The 17902-nt window shown below is 42.3% G+C and overlaps 1 protein-coding gene across 1 annotated transcript in view; it reads right to left on the bottom strand.

Annotated features, from left to right (window-relative positions):
• The window catches only part of LOC311117816 (phospholipid phosphatase-related protein type 1), a 76993-nt gene that overhangs the window by 31831 nt on the left and 27260 nt on the right, over nt 1–17902 (bottom strand). Inside the window, exon 2 of the mRNA XM_084192724.1 lies at nt 6317–6505. Within this exon, the coding sequence (XP_084048850.1) occupies nt 6317–6505 (189 nt within the window). The remainder of the gene's footprint in view (nt 1–6316; nt 6506–17902) is intronic.

Genomic DNA, 17902 nt, shown 5'->3' on the forward strand with positions numbered 1-17902 from the left:
CTAACACCTAGCCCTAACACCCAGCCCTAACACCCAGCCCTGACACCCAGCCCTGACACCCAGCCCTGACACCCAGCCCTAACACCCAGTCCTGACACCCAGCCCTAACACCCAGCCCTAACACCCAGCCCTAACACCTAACACCTAGCCCTAACACCCAGCCCTAACACCCAGCCCTGACACCTAGCCCTAACACCTAACACCTAGCCCTAACACCCAGCCCTGACACCCAGCCCTAACACCTAACACCTAGCCCTAACACCCAGCCCTGACACCCAGCCATAACACCCAGCCCTAACACCCAGCCCTAACACCCAGCCCTGACACCTAGCCCTAACACCTAACACCTAGCCCTAACACCCAGCCCTGACACCCAGCCCTAACACCTAACACCTAGCCCTAACACCCAGCCCTGACACCCAGCCCTAACACCTAACACCTAGCCCTAACACCCAGCCCTGACACCCAGCCATAACACCCAGCCCTAACACCCAGCCCTAACACCCAGCCCTGACACCCAGCCCTAACACCTAACACCAGCCCTGACACCCAGCCCTAACACCTAACACCTAGCCCTAACACCCAGCCCTAACACCCAGCCCTAACACCCAGCCCTAACACCCAGCCCTAACACCCAGCCCTGACACCTAGCCCTAACACCTAACACCTAGCCCTAACACCCAGCCCTGACACCCAGCCCTAACACCTAACACCTAGCCCTAACACCCAGCCCTGACACCCAGCCCTAACACCTAACACCTAGCCCTAACACCCAGCCCTGACACCCAGCCATAACACCTAACACCTAGCCCTAACACCCAGCCCTGACACCCAGCCCTAACACCTAACACCTAGCCCTAACACCCAGCCCTAACACCCAGCCCTAACACCCAGCCCTAACACCCAGCCCTAACACCCAGCCCTAACACCCAGCCCTAACACCCAGCCCTAACACCCAGCCCTGACACCCAGCCCTAACACCTAACACCTAGCCCTAACACCCAGCCCTAACACCCAGCCCTAACACCCAGCCCTAACACCCAGCCCTAACACCCAGCCCTGACACCCAGCCATAACACCTAACACCTAGCCCTAACACCCAGCCCTGACACCCAGCCCTAACACCTAACACCTAGCCCTAACACCCAGCCCTGACACCCAGCCCTAACACCCAGCCCTAACACCCAGCCCTGACACCTAGCCCTAACACCCAGCCCTAACACCCATCCCTGACACCCAGCCCTGACACCCAGCCCTGACACCCAGCCCTAACACCTAGCTCTGACACCTAGCCCTAACACCCAGCCCTAACACCCAGCCCTAACACCCAGCCCTAACACCCAGCCCTAACACCTAGCCCTAACACCTAGCCCTGACACCTAGCCCTAACACCCAGCCCTAACACCTAGCCCTGACACCTAGCCCTAACACCCAGCCCTAACACCCAGCCCTGACACCCAGCCCTGACACCCAGCCCTAACACCTAACACCTAGCCCTAACACCCAGCCCTAACACCCAGCCCTAACACCTAGCTCTGACACCTAGCCCTAACACCCATCCCTGACACCCAGCCCTGACACCCAGCCCTGACACCCAGCCCTGACACCTAGCTCTAACACCTAGCCCTAACACCTAACACCTAGCCCTAACACCCAGCCCTAACACCCAGCCCTAACACCCAGCCCTAACACCTAGCCCTGACACCCAGCCCTGACACCCAGCCCTGACACCCAGCCCTGACACCCAGCCCTGACACCCAGCCCTGACACCCAGCCCTAACACCTAGCCCTAACACCCAGCCCTAACACCTAGCCCTAACACCCAGCCCTAACACCTAGCCCTGACACCTAGCACCCAGCCCTAACACCCAGCCCTAACACCCAGCCCTGACACCCAGCCCTGACACCCAGCCCTGACACCCAGCCCTGACACCCAGCCCTAACACCCAGCCCTGACACCCAGCCCTGACACCCAGCCCTGACACCCAGCCCTAACACCCAGCCCTAACACCTAGCCCTGACACCCAGCCCTGACACCCAGCCCTGACACCTAGCACCCAGCCCTGACACCTAGCACCCAGCCCTGACACCCAGCCCTAACACCCAGCCCTGACACCCAGCCCTGACACCCAGCCCTGACACCTAACACCTAGCCCTAACACCCAGCCCTAACACCCAGCCCTGACACCCAGCCCTGACACCCAGCCCTGACACCCATCCCTGACACCTAACACCCAGCCCTGACACCTAGCACCCAGCCCTGACACCCAGCCCTAACACCCAGCCCTGACACCCAGCCCTGACACCCAGCCCTGACACCTAACACCTAGCCCTAACACCCAGCCCTAACACCCAGCCCTGACACCCAGCCCTGACACCCAGCCCTGACACCCATCCCTGACACCTAACACCCAGCCCTGACACCCAGCCCTAACACCCAGCCCTAACACCCAGCCCTGACACCTAGCCCTAACACCCAGCCCTAACACCCAGCCCTGACATGACAATGTTAACACAGATACGCAGCACAATAACAGGTCCACAGTGCAACCCTAAACCCAGTAGACTAATGATTTACATGGATACCTCCTCAATGAATATCTGAGAACAGACAGACACAGTCAGACCACAGAGTTATCCAACTTAACCTTAACCCTAGCCTCAACCCCTAGCCTTAACCCCTAGCCTCAACACTATAACCCCTAGCCTCAACACTATAACCCCTAGCCTCAACACTATAACCCCTAGCCTCAACACTATAACCCCTAGCCTCAACACTATAACCCCTAGCCTCAACACTATAACCCCTAGCCTCAACACTATAACCCCTAGCCTCAACACTATAACCCCTAGCCTTAACCCTTAGCCTTAACACTATAACCCCTAGCCTCAACACTATAACCCCTAGCCTCAACACTATAACCCCTAGCCTCAACACTATAACCCCTAGCCTCAACACTATAACCCCTAGCCTTAACCCCTAGCCTCAACACTATAACCCCTAGCCTCAACACTATAACCCCTAGCCTCAACACTATAACCCCTAGCCTCAACACTATAACCCCTAGCCTCAACCCCTAGCCTTAACACTATAACCCCTAGCCTCAACACTATAACCCCTAGCCTCAACACTATAACCCCTAGCCTCAACACTATAACCCCTAGCCTCAACACTATAACCCCTAGCCTCAACCCCTAGCCTCAACCCCTAGCCTCAACCCCTAGCCTCAACACTATAACCCCTAGCCTCAACACTATAACCCCTAGCCTTAACCCCTAGCCTTAACACTATAACCCCTAGCCTCAACACTATAACCCCTAGCCTCAACACTATAACCCCTAGCCTCAACACTATAACCCCTAGCCTCAACACTATAACCCCTAGCCTCAACACTATAACCCCTAGCCTTAACCCCTAGCCTCAACACTATAACCCCTAGCCTCAACACTATAACCCCTAGCCTCAACACTATAACCCCTAGCCTCAACACTATAACCCCTAGCCTTAACACTATAACCCCTAGCCTCAACACTATAACCCCTAGCCTCAACACTATAACCCCTAGCCTTAACACTATAACCCCTAGCCTTAACACTATAACCCCTAGCCTCAACACTATAACCCCTAGCCTCAACACTATAACCCCTAGCCTCAACACTATAACCCCTAGCCTCAACACTATAACCCCTAGCCTCAACACTATAACCCCTAGCCTCAACACTATAACCCCTAGCCTTAACACTATAACCCCTAGCCTTAACACTATAACCCCTAGCCTCAACACTATAACCCCTAGCCTCAACCCCTAGCCTCAACCCCTAGCCTCAACACTATAACCCCTAGCCTCAACACTATAACCCCTAGCCTCAACACTATAACCCCTAGCCTCAACACTATAACCCCTAGCCTTAACACTATAACCCCTAGCCTTAACACTATAACCCCTAGCCTCAACACTATAACCCCTAGCCTCAACACTATAACCCCTAGCCTCAACACTATAACCCCTAGCCTCAACACTATAACCCCTAGCCTTAACACTATAACCCCTAGCCTTAACACTATAACCCCTAGCCTCAACACTATAACCCCTAGCCTCAACACTATAACCCCTAGCCTTAACACTATAACCCCTAGCCTCAACACTATAACCCCTAGCCTCAACACTATAACCCCTAGCCTCAACACTATAACCCCTAGCCTCAACCCCTAGCCTCAACCCCTAGCCTCAACACTATAACCCCTAGCCTCAACCCCTAGCCTCAACACTATAACCCCTAGCCTCAACACTATAACCCCTAGCCTCAACACTATAACCCCTAGCCTCAACACTATAACCCCTAGCCTTAACACTATAACCCCTAGCCTCAACACTATAACCCCTAGCCTTAACACTATAACCCCTAGCCTTAACACTATAACCCCTAGCCTCAACACTATAACCCCTAGCCTCAACACTATAACCCCTAGCCTCAACACTATAACCCCTAGCCTCAACACTATAACCCCTAGCCTTAACCCCTAGCCTCAACCCCTAGCCTCAACCCCTAGCCTCAACACTATAACCCCTAGCCTCAACCCCTAGCCTCAACCCCTAGCCTCAACACTATAACCCCTAGCCTCAACACTATAACCCCTAGCCTTAACACTATAACCCCTAGCCTCAACACTATAACCCCTAGCCTCCACACTATAACCCCTAGCCTCAACCCCTAGCCTCAACACTATAACCCCTAGCCTCAACACTATAACCCCTAGCCTTAACACTATAACCCCTAGCCTTAACACTATAACCCCTAGCCTCAACCCCTAGCCTCAACACTATAACCCCTAGCCTCAACCCCTAGCCTCAACCCCTAGCCTCAACACTATAACCCCTAGCCTCAACACTATAACCCCTAGCCTCAACACTATAACCCCTAGCCTCAACCCCTAGCCTTCTATAAGAGGACAGTGTTAGGAGCTTCGTGTCCTGAGGCAATGTGGTAGCTTCTATAAAGAGGACAGAGTTAGGAGCTTCCTGTCCTGAGGCAATGTGGTAGCTTCTATAAAGAGGACAGTGTTGGAAAAGAGCTTTATGGCCCCCCCCCCCCCCCCCCCCCCTACTTTCCCTGACAGCTACTTTATTGAGGGAAAGTCAACTTACTATGACTGTGATATGTGGATGTTCCACCTAGCTATCTTAAGATGAATGCACTCACTGTAAGTCACTCTGGATAAGAGCGTCTGCTAAATGACAAAAATGTAAATGTAAATGTAACAACTCCAGAAATGGAGGCAGTAGATCTCCGGTGTAGCAACAGTGCCATCTAGTGTTTGTTCTCTGAACTAATGAAACACACATCACACTGTCAGTGCTTCAGTGTCTCAGTGACTTCAAAACGATCTGTTTTGCCCAGTGAATCTAGCAGTCACAATTAAACCTAGAAACTAATATTTCAATAGAAATTAGGCTACTTATTGAGTGGATTATAATTAATGGAAATGTTTTGTAGGGGTTAATAAATTTTTCGATAGGGTTAATAAAGTCTGACATTTTAAAAGTGGCAATTACGAACTTTAGAAGCCTTTTAAAATTTCAAATACAGGAAGATTCTCAGCAACAAAAGAGTGATCAAATTAAGATCCTACATCAGTAGGCTCTATCTCTTCATTAAATACATAATACAACAAAGATAATGGAGGACAATGTGAGATGATGTACTGAGAGAGAGATGATGTACTGAGAGAGAGATGATGTACTGAGAGAGTGAAATGATGTACTGAGAGAGCGAGAGAGAGAGAGAGAGAGAGAGAGAGATTATGTACTGAGAGAGAGAGAGAGATGTACTGAGAGAGCGAGAGAGAGATGTACTGAGAGAGAGAGAGATTATGTACTGAGAGAGAGAGAGATTATGTACTGAGAGACAGAGAGAGAGAGAGATTATGTACTGAGAGAGAGAGAGAGAGAGAGAGAGAGATTATGTACTGAGAGAGAGAGAGAGAGAGATTATGTACTGAGAGAGAGAGAGAGAGAGATTATGTACTGAGAGAGAGAGAGAGAGAGAGAGAGATTATGTACTTAGAGAGAGAGAGAGAGAGATTATGTACTGAGAGAGAGAGAGAGATTATGTACTGAGAGAGAGAGAGAGAGAGAGAGAGAGAGAGAGAGAGAGAGAGAGAGAGATTATGTACTGAGAGAGAGAGAGAGATGATGTACTGAGAGAGAGAGAGAGAGAGAGAGTGAGATGATGTACAGAGAGAGAGAGGGGAGGGGACAGACAAAGAGAGACACAGAAAGAGAGACAGAGAGTCAGTCAGTAACCTCGTACTCACGATGGTGGTGGGAGCAGCGGCGACCACACAGTAGAGGATGAGGGGAGGGATGAAGCTGCTCTCGTCCACCCCGGGGTATGGCTTCATCAGGTCAGCATCGTTGCAGAAGAACCCCTGGACGTGGATGCCGAACGTGTCGGTCAGCTCAAAGTAGTAGGCCAGCAGGACGGTCCCTGCCATTATCACCAGCTGGAGAGAGAACATCAGGTAGTAGTCAGTGTGTCTAACCTAACCAAACCAAACCTATCCACGCCTGCTGGGGCGGCAGCTAGTCTAGCGGTTAAGAGCGTTGGGCCAGTAAGCCAAAGGTCTCTGGTTCCAATCCCGGAGCCGACTAAGTAAAGATTTGTCAATGTGCCCTTGAGCAAGGCACTTAACCCTAATTGTTCCTGTAAGTCGTTCTCGATAAGAGCGTCTGCTAAATGACTAAAATGTCAAATGTACCTTAACACTTCTGACTGAAAATGCCTCAACACCACCATATTTTTATTTATTTCACCTTTATTTAACCAGGTAGGCCAGTTGAGAACAAGTTCTCATTTACAACTGCGACCTGGCCAAGATAAAGCAAAGCAGTGCGATAAAAACAACAACACAGAGTTACATATGGGGTAAAACAAAACATAAAGTCAAAAATACAGCAGAAAATCTATATACAGTGTGTGCAAATGTAGCAAGTTATGGAGGTAAGGCAATAAATAGGCCATAGTGCAAAATAATTACAATTAGTATTAAAACTGGAATGATAGATGTGCAAAAGATGATGTGCAAATAGAGATACTGGGGTGCAAATTAGCAAAATGAATAACAATATAGGGATGAGGTAGTTGGGTGGGCTAATTTCAGATGGGCTGTGTACAGGTGCAGTGATCGGTAAGCTGCTCTGACAACTGATGCTTAAAGTTATTGAGGGAGATAAGAGTCTCCAGCTTCAGAGATTTTTGCAGTTCGTTCCAGTCATTGGCAGCAGAGAACTGGAAGGAATGGCGGCCAAAGGAGGTGTTGGCTTTGGGGATGACCAGTGAGATATACCTGCTGGAACGCATATTACGGGTGGGTGTTGCTATGGCGACCAGTGAGCTAAGATAAGGCGGCAGAGATTTGTAGATGACCTGGAGCCAGTGGGTCTGGCGACGAATATGTTCTCTATCTAATAACACTCACAATGGTGGGTAGTAAATGGGGCTTTGGTGACAAAACGGATGGCACTGTGATAGACTACATCCAATTTGCTGAGTAGAGTGTTGGAGGCTATTTTGTAAATGACATCGCCGAAGTCAAGGATCGGTAGGATAGTCAGTTTTACGAGGGCATGTTGAGCAGCATGAGTGAAGGAGGCTTTGTTGCGAAATAGGAAGCCGATTCTAGATCTAACTTTTGATTGGAGATGCTTAATGTGAGTCTGGAAGGAGAGTTTACGGCCTAACCAGACACCTAGGTATTTGTAGTTGTCCACATACTCTAGGTCAGACCCGTCGAGAGTAGTGATTCTAGTCGGGTGGGCGGGTGCAAGCAGCGTTCAGTTGAAGCAGGCAGCCTCTCTCTACAGTTTACCTCTAGCAGGCAGCCTCTCTCTACAGTTTACCTCTAGCAGGCAGCCTCTCTACAGTTTACCTCTAGCAGGCAGCCGCTCTCTACAGTTTACCTCTAGCAAGCAGCCTCTCTCTACAGTTTACCTCTAGCAGGCAGCTTCTCTCTACAGTTTACCTCTAGCAGGCAGCCTCTCTCTACAGTTTACCTCTAGCAGGCAGCCTCTCTCTACAGTTTACCTCTAGCAGGCAGCCTCTCTACAGTTTACCTCTAGCAGGCAGCCTCTCTCTACAGTTTACCTCTAGCAAGCAGCCTCTCTCTACAGTTTACCTCTAGCAGGCAGCCTCTCTCTACAGTTTACCTCTAGCAGGCAGCCTCTCTCTACAGTTTACCTCTAGCAGGCAGCCTCTCTCTACAGTTTACCGCTAGCAGGCAGCCTCTACAGTTTACCTCTAGCAAGCAGCCTCTCTACAGTTTACCTCTAGCAGGCAGCCTCTCTCTACAGTTTACCTCTAGCAAGCAGCCTCTCTACAGTTTACCTCTAGCAGGCAGCCTCTCTCTACAGTTTACCTCTAGCAGGCAGCCTCTCTACAGTTTACTAATGGTGCACATACATCTGCTTTCCTCTCCTCCTCCTCCTCCCTCTTTTCTCCTAGCATCCTTTCATCTCTCTCGTGTATAACTTCCCTAACGTCTGGCCTCTCCCTCTGAGACAGGGTCAGTGGCCCAAATGGCACCCTATTTCCTACATAGTGCACTACTGTTGAATTCAATTATGCACAATGACTAAATTAAACAATTTCCACTGAACATTTTACAAAAGAACATTTACTTGAAGAACAGTGCACATGCAAAGTTAGTTAACAGAATGACAGGTTGTGCTACTGGTGTCATTATTCTGATAGTATTAGACTAATCAATACCCACACTATAGTATTAGACTAATCAATACCCACCCTATAGTATTAGACTAATCAATACCCACACTATAATATTAGACTAATCAATACCCACGCTATAGTATTAGACTAATCAATACCCACGCTATAATATTAGACTAATCAATACCCACGCTATAATATTAGACTAATCAATACCCACACTATAGTATTAGACTAATCAATACCCACACTATAGTATTAGACTAATCAATACCCACACTATAGTATTAGACTAATCAATACCCACGCTATAATATTAGACTAATCAATACCCACACTATAGTATTAGACTAATCAATAACCACGCTATAATATTAGACTAATCAATACCCACACTATAATATTAGACTAATCAATACCCACACTATAATATTAGACTAATCAAATACCCACACTATAGTATTAGACTAATCAATACCCACACTATAGTATTAGACTAATCAATACCCACACTATAGTATTATACTAATCAATACCCACACTACAATATTAGACTAATCAATACCCACACTATAATATTAGACTAATCAATACCCACGCTATAATATGTGACTAATAAATACCCACGCTATAATATTAGACTAATCAAATACCCACACTATAGTATTAGACTAATCAATACCCACACTATAGTATTAGACTAATCAATACCCACACTATAGTATTATACTAATCAATACCCACACTACAATATTAGACTAATCAATACCCACACTATAATATTAGACTAATCAATACCCACACTATAATATTAGACTAATCAATACCCACACTATAGTATTAGACTAATCAATACCCACGCTATAATATTAGACTAATCAATACCCACACTATAGTATTAGACTAATCAATACCCACACTATAGTATTATACTAATCAATACCCACACTACAATATTAGACTAATCAATACCCACACTATAATATTAGACTAATCAATACCCACGCTATAATATGTGACTAATCAATACCCACGCTATAATATTAGACTAATCAAATACCCACACTATAGTATTAGACTAATCAATACCCACACTATAGTATTATACTAATCAATACCCACACTACAATATTAGACTAATCAATACCCACACTATAATATTAGACTAATCAATACCCACACTATAGTATTAGACTAATCAATACCCACACTATAGTATTAGACTAATCAATACCCACGCTATAATATTAGACTAATCAATACCCACACTATAGTATTAGACTAATCAATACCCACACTATAATATTAGACTAATCAAATACCCACACTATAGTATTAGACTAATCAAATACCCACACTATAATATTAGACTAATCAATACCCACGCTATAATATGTGACTAATCAATACCCACGCTATAATATTAGACTAATCAATACCCACACTATAATATTAGACTAATCAATACCCACACTATAGTATTAGACTAATCAATACCCACACTATAGTATTAGACTAATCAATACCCACGCTATAATATTAGACTAATCAATACCCACACTATAGTATTAGACTAATCAATACCCACGCTATAATATTAGACTAATCAAATACCCACACTATAGTATTAGACTAATCAAATACCCACACTATAATATTAGACTAATCAATACCCACGCTATAATATGTGACTAATCAATACCCACGCTATAATATTAGACTAATCAAATACCCACACTATAGTATTAGACTAATCAATACCCACACTATAGTATTAGACTAATCAATACCCACACTATAGTATTATACTAATCAATACCCACACTACAATATTAGACTAATCAATACCCACGCTATAATATTAGACTAATCAAATACCCACACTATAGTATTAGACTAATCAAATACCCACACTATGATATTAGACTAATCAATACCCACGCTATAATATTAGACTAATCAATACCCACGCTATAATATTAGACTAATCAATACCCACGCTATAATATTAGACTAATCAAATACCCACACTATAGTATTAGACTAATCAATACCCACACTATAGTATTAGACTAATCAATACCCACACTATAGTATTATACTAATCAATACCCACACTACAATATTAGACTAATCAATACCCACACTATAATATGTGACTAATAAAATATCCACACTATAATATTACAGTCTAATCAAATACCCACACTATAATATTACAGTCTAATCAAATACCCACACTATAATATTAGACTAATCAAAAACCCACACTATAATATTAGACTAATCAAAAAGCCATGCTATAATATTAGACTAATCAAATACCCACACTATAATATTAGACTAATCAAATACCCACGCTATAATATTAGACTAATCAAATACCCACACTATAATATGTGACTAATCAAATATCCACACTATAATATGTGACTAATCAAATATCCACACTATAATATGTGACTAATCAAATACCCACACTATAATATTAGACTAATCAAATACCCACGCTATAATATTAGACTAAATCAGTACCCACACTATAATATTAGACTAATCAAATACCCACACTATAATATTAGTCTAATCAAATACCCACGCTATAATATTAGACTAATCAAATACCCACACTATAGTTTTAGACTAATCAATACCCACACTATAGTATTAGACTAATCAATACCCACACTACAGTATTAGACTAATCAATACCCACACTATAATATGTGACTAATCAAATATCCACACTATAATATTACAGTCGAATCAAATACCCACACTATAATATTAGACTAATCAAAAACCCACACTATAATATTAGACTAATCAAAAAGCCACGCTATAATATTAGACTAATCAAATACCCACACTATAATATTAGACTAATCAAATACCCACGCTATAATATTAGACTAATCAAATACCCACACTATAATATTAGACTAATCAATACCCACACTATAATATGTGACTAATCATATATCCACACTATTACATTTACATTTACGTCATTTAGCAGACGCTCTTATCCAGAGCGACTTACAATATGTGACTAATCAAATACCCACGATATAATATTAGACTAATCAAATACCCACGCTATAATATTAGACTAATCAAATACCCACACTATAATATTAGACTAATCAAATACCCACGCTATAATATTAGACTAATCAAATACCCACGCTATAATATTAGACTAATCAAATACCCACACTATAATATTAGACTAATCAAATACCCACGCTATAATATTAGACTAATCAGTACCCACACTATAATATTAGACTAATCAAATACCCACACTATAATATTAGTCTAATCAAATACCCACACTATAATATTAGACTAATCAAATACCCACACTCTAATATTAGACTAATCAAATACCCACACTATAATATTAGACTAATCAAATACCCACACTATAATATTAGACTAATCAAATATCCACACTATAATATTAGACTAGTCAAATACCCACACTATAATATTAGACTAATCAAATACCCACACTATAATATTACAGTCTAATCAAATATCCACACCATAATATTAGACTAATCAAATACCTACACTATAATATTACAGTCTAATCAAATACCCACACTATAATATTAGACTAATCAAAAAGCCACGCTATAATATTAGACTAATCAAATACCCACACTATAATATTAGATTAATCAAATACCCAGACTATAATATTAGACTAATCAAATACCCACACTATAATATTATACAAATCAAATACCCACACTATAATATTATACTAATCAAATACCCACACTATAATATTAGACTAATCAAATACCCACACTATAATATTTGACTAATCAAATACCCACACTATAATAGACTAATCAAATACCCAACCTATAATATTAGACTAATCAAATACCCACACTATAATATGTGACTAATCAAATACCCACACTATAATATTAGACTAATCAAATACCCACGCTATAATAGACTAATCAAATACCCATACTATAATATTAGACTATATTAGTGTGGGCACTATAATATTAGACTAATCAAATACCCACACTATAATATTAGACTAATCAAATACCCACACTATAATATTAGACTACCCAAATACTCAACCTATAATATTAGACTAATCAAATACCCACACTATAATATGTGACTAATCAAATACCCACACTATAATATTAGACTAATCAAATACCCACACTATAATATTAGACTAATCAAATACCCACACTATAATATGTGACTAATCAAATACCCACAGTACCTCTGGGATTTATCCTCTGCTAACACCACCCATAGCCTTTGCACACAGGTAACCTAAAATGCATATCCCAATACAACTTCTAAGGGCCCTTCAGAAAATGTCTCACATCAGATTATATCTATAGCATATGGCACATTCTAACTGTATGTGACTAGTTTCAGGAAACAAGGCGTATGTCGCGAGTCACTACATCACAGAAGCCATTTGAACGAAAACTTTTTTTTAAAATCTAAATGCGTTTTTTTTGGCAGAAATGCCTTCTGGAACATGTGAACGTTCATGTGCCTTAACAAACTTGTATGCCGTCTGTAAAAATACGAAAACATTTTAAATTAATTACGAGTCTAGGAGACAGGAACCTTCCCGCTAGCCATGATTGTCTGAGATAATGGATTGGCTGGACAAGCCGGGAGATGAGTTTGGATTGGTCTGCCATGTAGCATGTTTCTGTCTATAACATGAGCTGCTCAGTATGTGTTGATTGTCCTTTCTACCGTGCCTTTTTTGAAAGATATAAAGTTAGCCATCGAGAACTACAAACGTTTTGCTACTTTTTTGCAACAACATTGATGCCCTGAATTTAGCAGGCGCTATCGACAGATCAGTTGGAAAAAGTTGTGATGGGCTACTTTCTGCACACGCCACGGTCAGTGTGAACCGGAGATGGGTGGGGTTAAGGCTTTAGAGGATGTGAACGATGCTGAATGGGTGTAAACAAAGAAGAGCTCTCCAGTAGGTGTACCAAAACATTCAAGGGCCATTTCCTCAAAAGTGGGATTACAAGTTTATCAACTTTCAAAGCAGAACTACTTTCCCATTGTTCCTCAACTGTAGTGTATGATACACCATTTTCTAGCTCTGAGTCTCTACTTATATCCAATGTAAAAAACACCATTTCAAAATTTGCTACATAAGACCGAATAGGTAGGTGGGCGTGATGGGAAGTGACTAGAGTATGAAGATACCGACAATTGCGTAGTTTTGTATCTAAAGAAATGGGATCTAGGAGTATTGAACTTTTGTACTAACTGTTCAAAAGATGCAAAATCCATATCAATGTACTAGTCATTCAGTGAGGAGATCCCTTTTCCAGACCAGATATGAAACGCCCGGTCTAATAATGATGGAGAGAATGTATGGTTCTTTAATAACAGGGCAGAAGTTGAAATTTTACTGAGACCAAACGATCGCCTGAACTGTTTCCAGATTTTTAGAGAATGTTTTAGTGTATTTGGAAACAGGCTCAGCTAATGCAAGTTTTGAGCAGAGGAAAGGTGGATACCTAGTCAGTTGAACAACTGAATGCATTCAACTGAAATGTGTCTTCCGCATTTAACCCAACCCCTCTAAGGCAGCTATGGAGGTGGGGCCACAGGATGACATCTCCAAGGTCAACCATTCTGGGGCTGTAACATGAGGGATTTCTGTCATCCATAGAATGATTCTTATATTAGCTGCCCAGTAATAATATTGAAAGTTCGGAAGTGCTCGACCACCCTGCGGTTGAGGTCTCCGCAATGCAATTTTACGTATCAAAGGGTTTTTCTTGTTCCAGATAAAAGCAGATATCAGTTTATCTATGGAGATAAAAAAAATGATTGTCAGAAAGTTAGGAATACATTGAAATAAATATAAAACGTAGGTAATGCATTCATTTTAACAGTGTTAATTCTTCCACCCAAAGATAGAGAAAGTAAATCCCAGCGTTCAAGATCCTGTTTCAGGTGGAGTGTCAAGGGAGGGAAATTGGCTTTATAGAGATCTTTGAAATCGTGTGTTACTCAAATATTTCAATTTCTATGTAGTTACTCTGAAGGGCACAAGGACTAAAATAAGTTTGCATGGGAGAAGGATTAAAAGGCATCAATTCACCTTTTTGTAGATTAACTTTATACCCAGATATTTTACCAAATGTCTTTAGTACATCCTGGATCTCTGGAAGACCAGGTCAAGGGTCAGACATGTATAATAGCATGTCATCTGCATAGAGTGAGACTTTATGCTCTAAGCCCCCTCTTTGAATACCTTTGATAGTGGTGTTATTACGTATTGCTATGGCTAAAGGCTCGATTGCGATGGCAAACAGCTGAGGGGACAGAGGACAACCCTGTCTTGTCCCACGTTGAAGTAGGAGATAGGATGAAAGGTTATTATTTGTGCGCACTGCAGCCATAGGGGAGGAGTAAAGGACTTTGATCCTGGATATAAAATTGGAACCAAAACCATATAGTTTGAGAGTATAAAAAAGATAATCCCACACCACCCGATCAGCATCAAGTGATAATATCTCTGGAGTGTCAGATAAAGAGCGGTTATAAAGTATATTATAAAGACGTCTGATGCAGCCTGTGTGCTTTTCCCTGATTTCTCTCCATGTTCATAATTCTGGTGTCGAGATTTACTAATTCGATTTTCAGCTTGTCGAGTTGAAAGAAGATCAAACTCTGTCTGAAGTGTCAAACATTGTTTTAGTACATCTGCGGATGAAGAGTGTGAATATGCCATATCAAAATCCAAGATGTTATTTGTAAGTTCCCCTAGGCATTGAATATTGCACTTCCTTAATCTTGTGCTGTATGAAATAATTTGGCCCCTTAGTTAAGCCTTCATTGATTCCCATACTGTTGTAGGAGACATTCCAGGAGTTTGATTAAGCACGAGAAATAGCTCCATTTGAGATGATATAAAAGCAACAAAGGTTTCTTCTGATAGCAGTAGCGAGCTAAACCTCCAAGGGCGATAATTAGGCTGTGTATTTGGTATAAGTAGTTTCATAGTAAGGGGAGAATGATCCGAAATGACTATAGCTTGGTAATCACACTCTGTGATAAGTGGCGGAAATATATTGACTAGGAAAAAGTAGTCTACACGTGAGAAGGTCTTATGAACTGGCGAGAATACTGTCTTGATGGAGATGATACCCTAGGAGAGCTACGATCCAGATTGGGCGACACAATTCATATCACCACTTAGTATTCCTATTACAATAATGAAACGGCCTGCTGAGTCTAAACCTAACGAGTAGAGAGACCTGCTGAAATAGTGAAGGATTTAAAATAGTGTGGGGAACACTAAACCTAACGAGTAGAGAGACCTGCTGAAATAGTGAAGGATTTAAAACAGTGTGGGGAACACTAAACCTAATGAGTAGAGAGACCTGCTGAAATAGTGAAGGATTTAGGTTTAGTGTTCCCCACACTATTTTAACGAGTAGAGAGACCTGCTGAAATAGTGAAGGATTTAAAATAGTGTGAGGAACACTAAACCTAACGAGTAGAGAGACCTGCTGAAATAATGAAGTATTTAAAACAGTGTGGTGAACACTAAACATAACGAGTAGAGAGACCTGCTGAAATAGTGAAGGATTTAGGTTGAGTGTTCCCCACACTATTTTAACGAGTAGAGAGACCTGCTGAAATAGTGAAGGATTTTAAAATAGTGTGGGGAACACTAAACCTAACGAGTAGAGAGACCTGCTGAAATAGTGAAGGATTTAAAATAGTGTGGGGAACACTAAACCTAATGAGTAGAGAGACCTGCTGAAATAGTGAAGGATTTTAAATAGTGTCGGGAACACTAAACCTAACGAGTAGAGAGACCTGCTGAAATAGTGAAGGATTTAAAATAGTGTGGGGAACACTAAACCTAACGAGTAGAGAGACCTGCTGAAATAGTGAACGATTTAAAATAGTGTGGGGAACACTAAACCTAATGAGTAGAGAGACCTGCTGAAATAGTGAAGGATTTAAAATAGTGTGGGGAACACTAAACCTAATGAGTAGAGAGACCTGCTGAAATAGTGAAGGATTTAAAATAGTGTGGGGAACATTAAACCTAACGAGTAGAGAGACCTGCTGAAATAGTGAAGGATTTAAAATAGTGTGGGGAACACTAAACCTAATGAGTAGAGAGCCCTGCTGAAATAGTGAAGGATTTAAAATAGTGTGAGGAACACTAAACCTAACGAGTAGAGAGACCTGCTGAAATAGTGAAGGATTTAAAATAGTGTGAGGAACACTAAACCTAACGAGTAGAGAGACCTGCTGAAATAGTGAAGTATTTAAAACAGTGTGGTGAACACTAAACCTAACGAGTAGAGAGACCTGCTGAAATAGTGAAGGATTTAGGTTTAGTGTTCCCCACACTATTTTAACGAGTAGAGAGACCTGCTGAAATAGTGAAGGATTTAAAATAGTGTGAGGAACACTAAACCTAACGAGTAGAGAGACCTGCTGAAATAGTGAAGTATTTAAAACAGTGTGGTGAACACTAAACCTAACGAGTAGAGAGACCTGCTGAAATAGTGAAGGATTTAGGTTTAGTGTTCCCCACACTATTTTAACGAGTAGAGAGACCTGCTGAAATAGTGAAGGATTTAAAATAGTGTGAGGAACACTAAACCTAACGAGTAGAGAGACCTGCTGAAATAGTGAAGGATTTAAAACAGTGTGGGGAACACTAAACCTAACGAGTAGAGAGACCTGTTGAAATAGTGAAGGATTTAAAATAGTGTGGGGAACACTAAACCTAACGAGTAGAGAGACCTGCTGAAATAGTGAAGGATTTAAAATAGTGTGGGGAACACTAAACCTAACGAGTAGAGAGACCTGCTGAAATAGTGAAGGAAATTAAAACAGTGTGGGGAACACTAAACCTAACGAGTAGAGAGACCTGCTGAAATAGTGAAGGATTTAAAATAGTGTGGGGAACACTAAACCTAACGAGTAGAGAGACCTGCTGAAATAGTGAAGGATTTAAAACAGTGTGGGGAACACTAAACCTAACGAGTAGAGAGACCTGCTGAAATAGTGAAGGATTTAAAATAGTGTGGGGAACACTAAACCTAACGAGTAGAGAGACCTGCTGAAATAGTGAAGGATTTAAAACAGTGTGGGGAACACTAAA

The sequence above is a fragment of the Coregonus lavaretus genome (genome assembly GCF_964263955.1).
Source record: "Coregonus lavaretus genome assembly, contig: HAP1_SCAFFOLD_204, whole genome shotgun sequence".
In the NCBI taxonomy this organism is placed as follows: Eukaryota; Metazoa; Chordata; class Actinopteri; order Salmoniformes; family Salmonidae; genus Coregonus; species Coregonus lavaretus.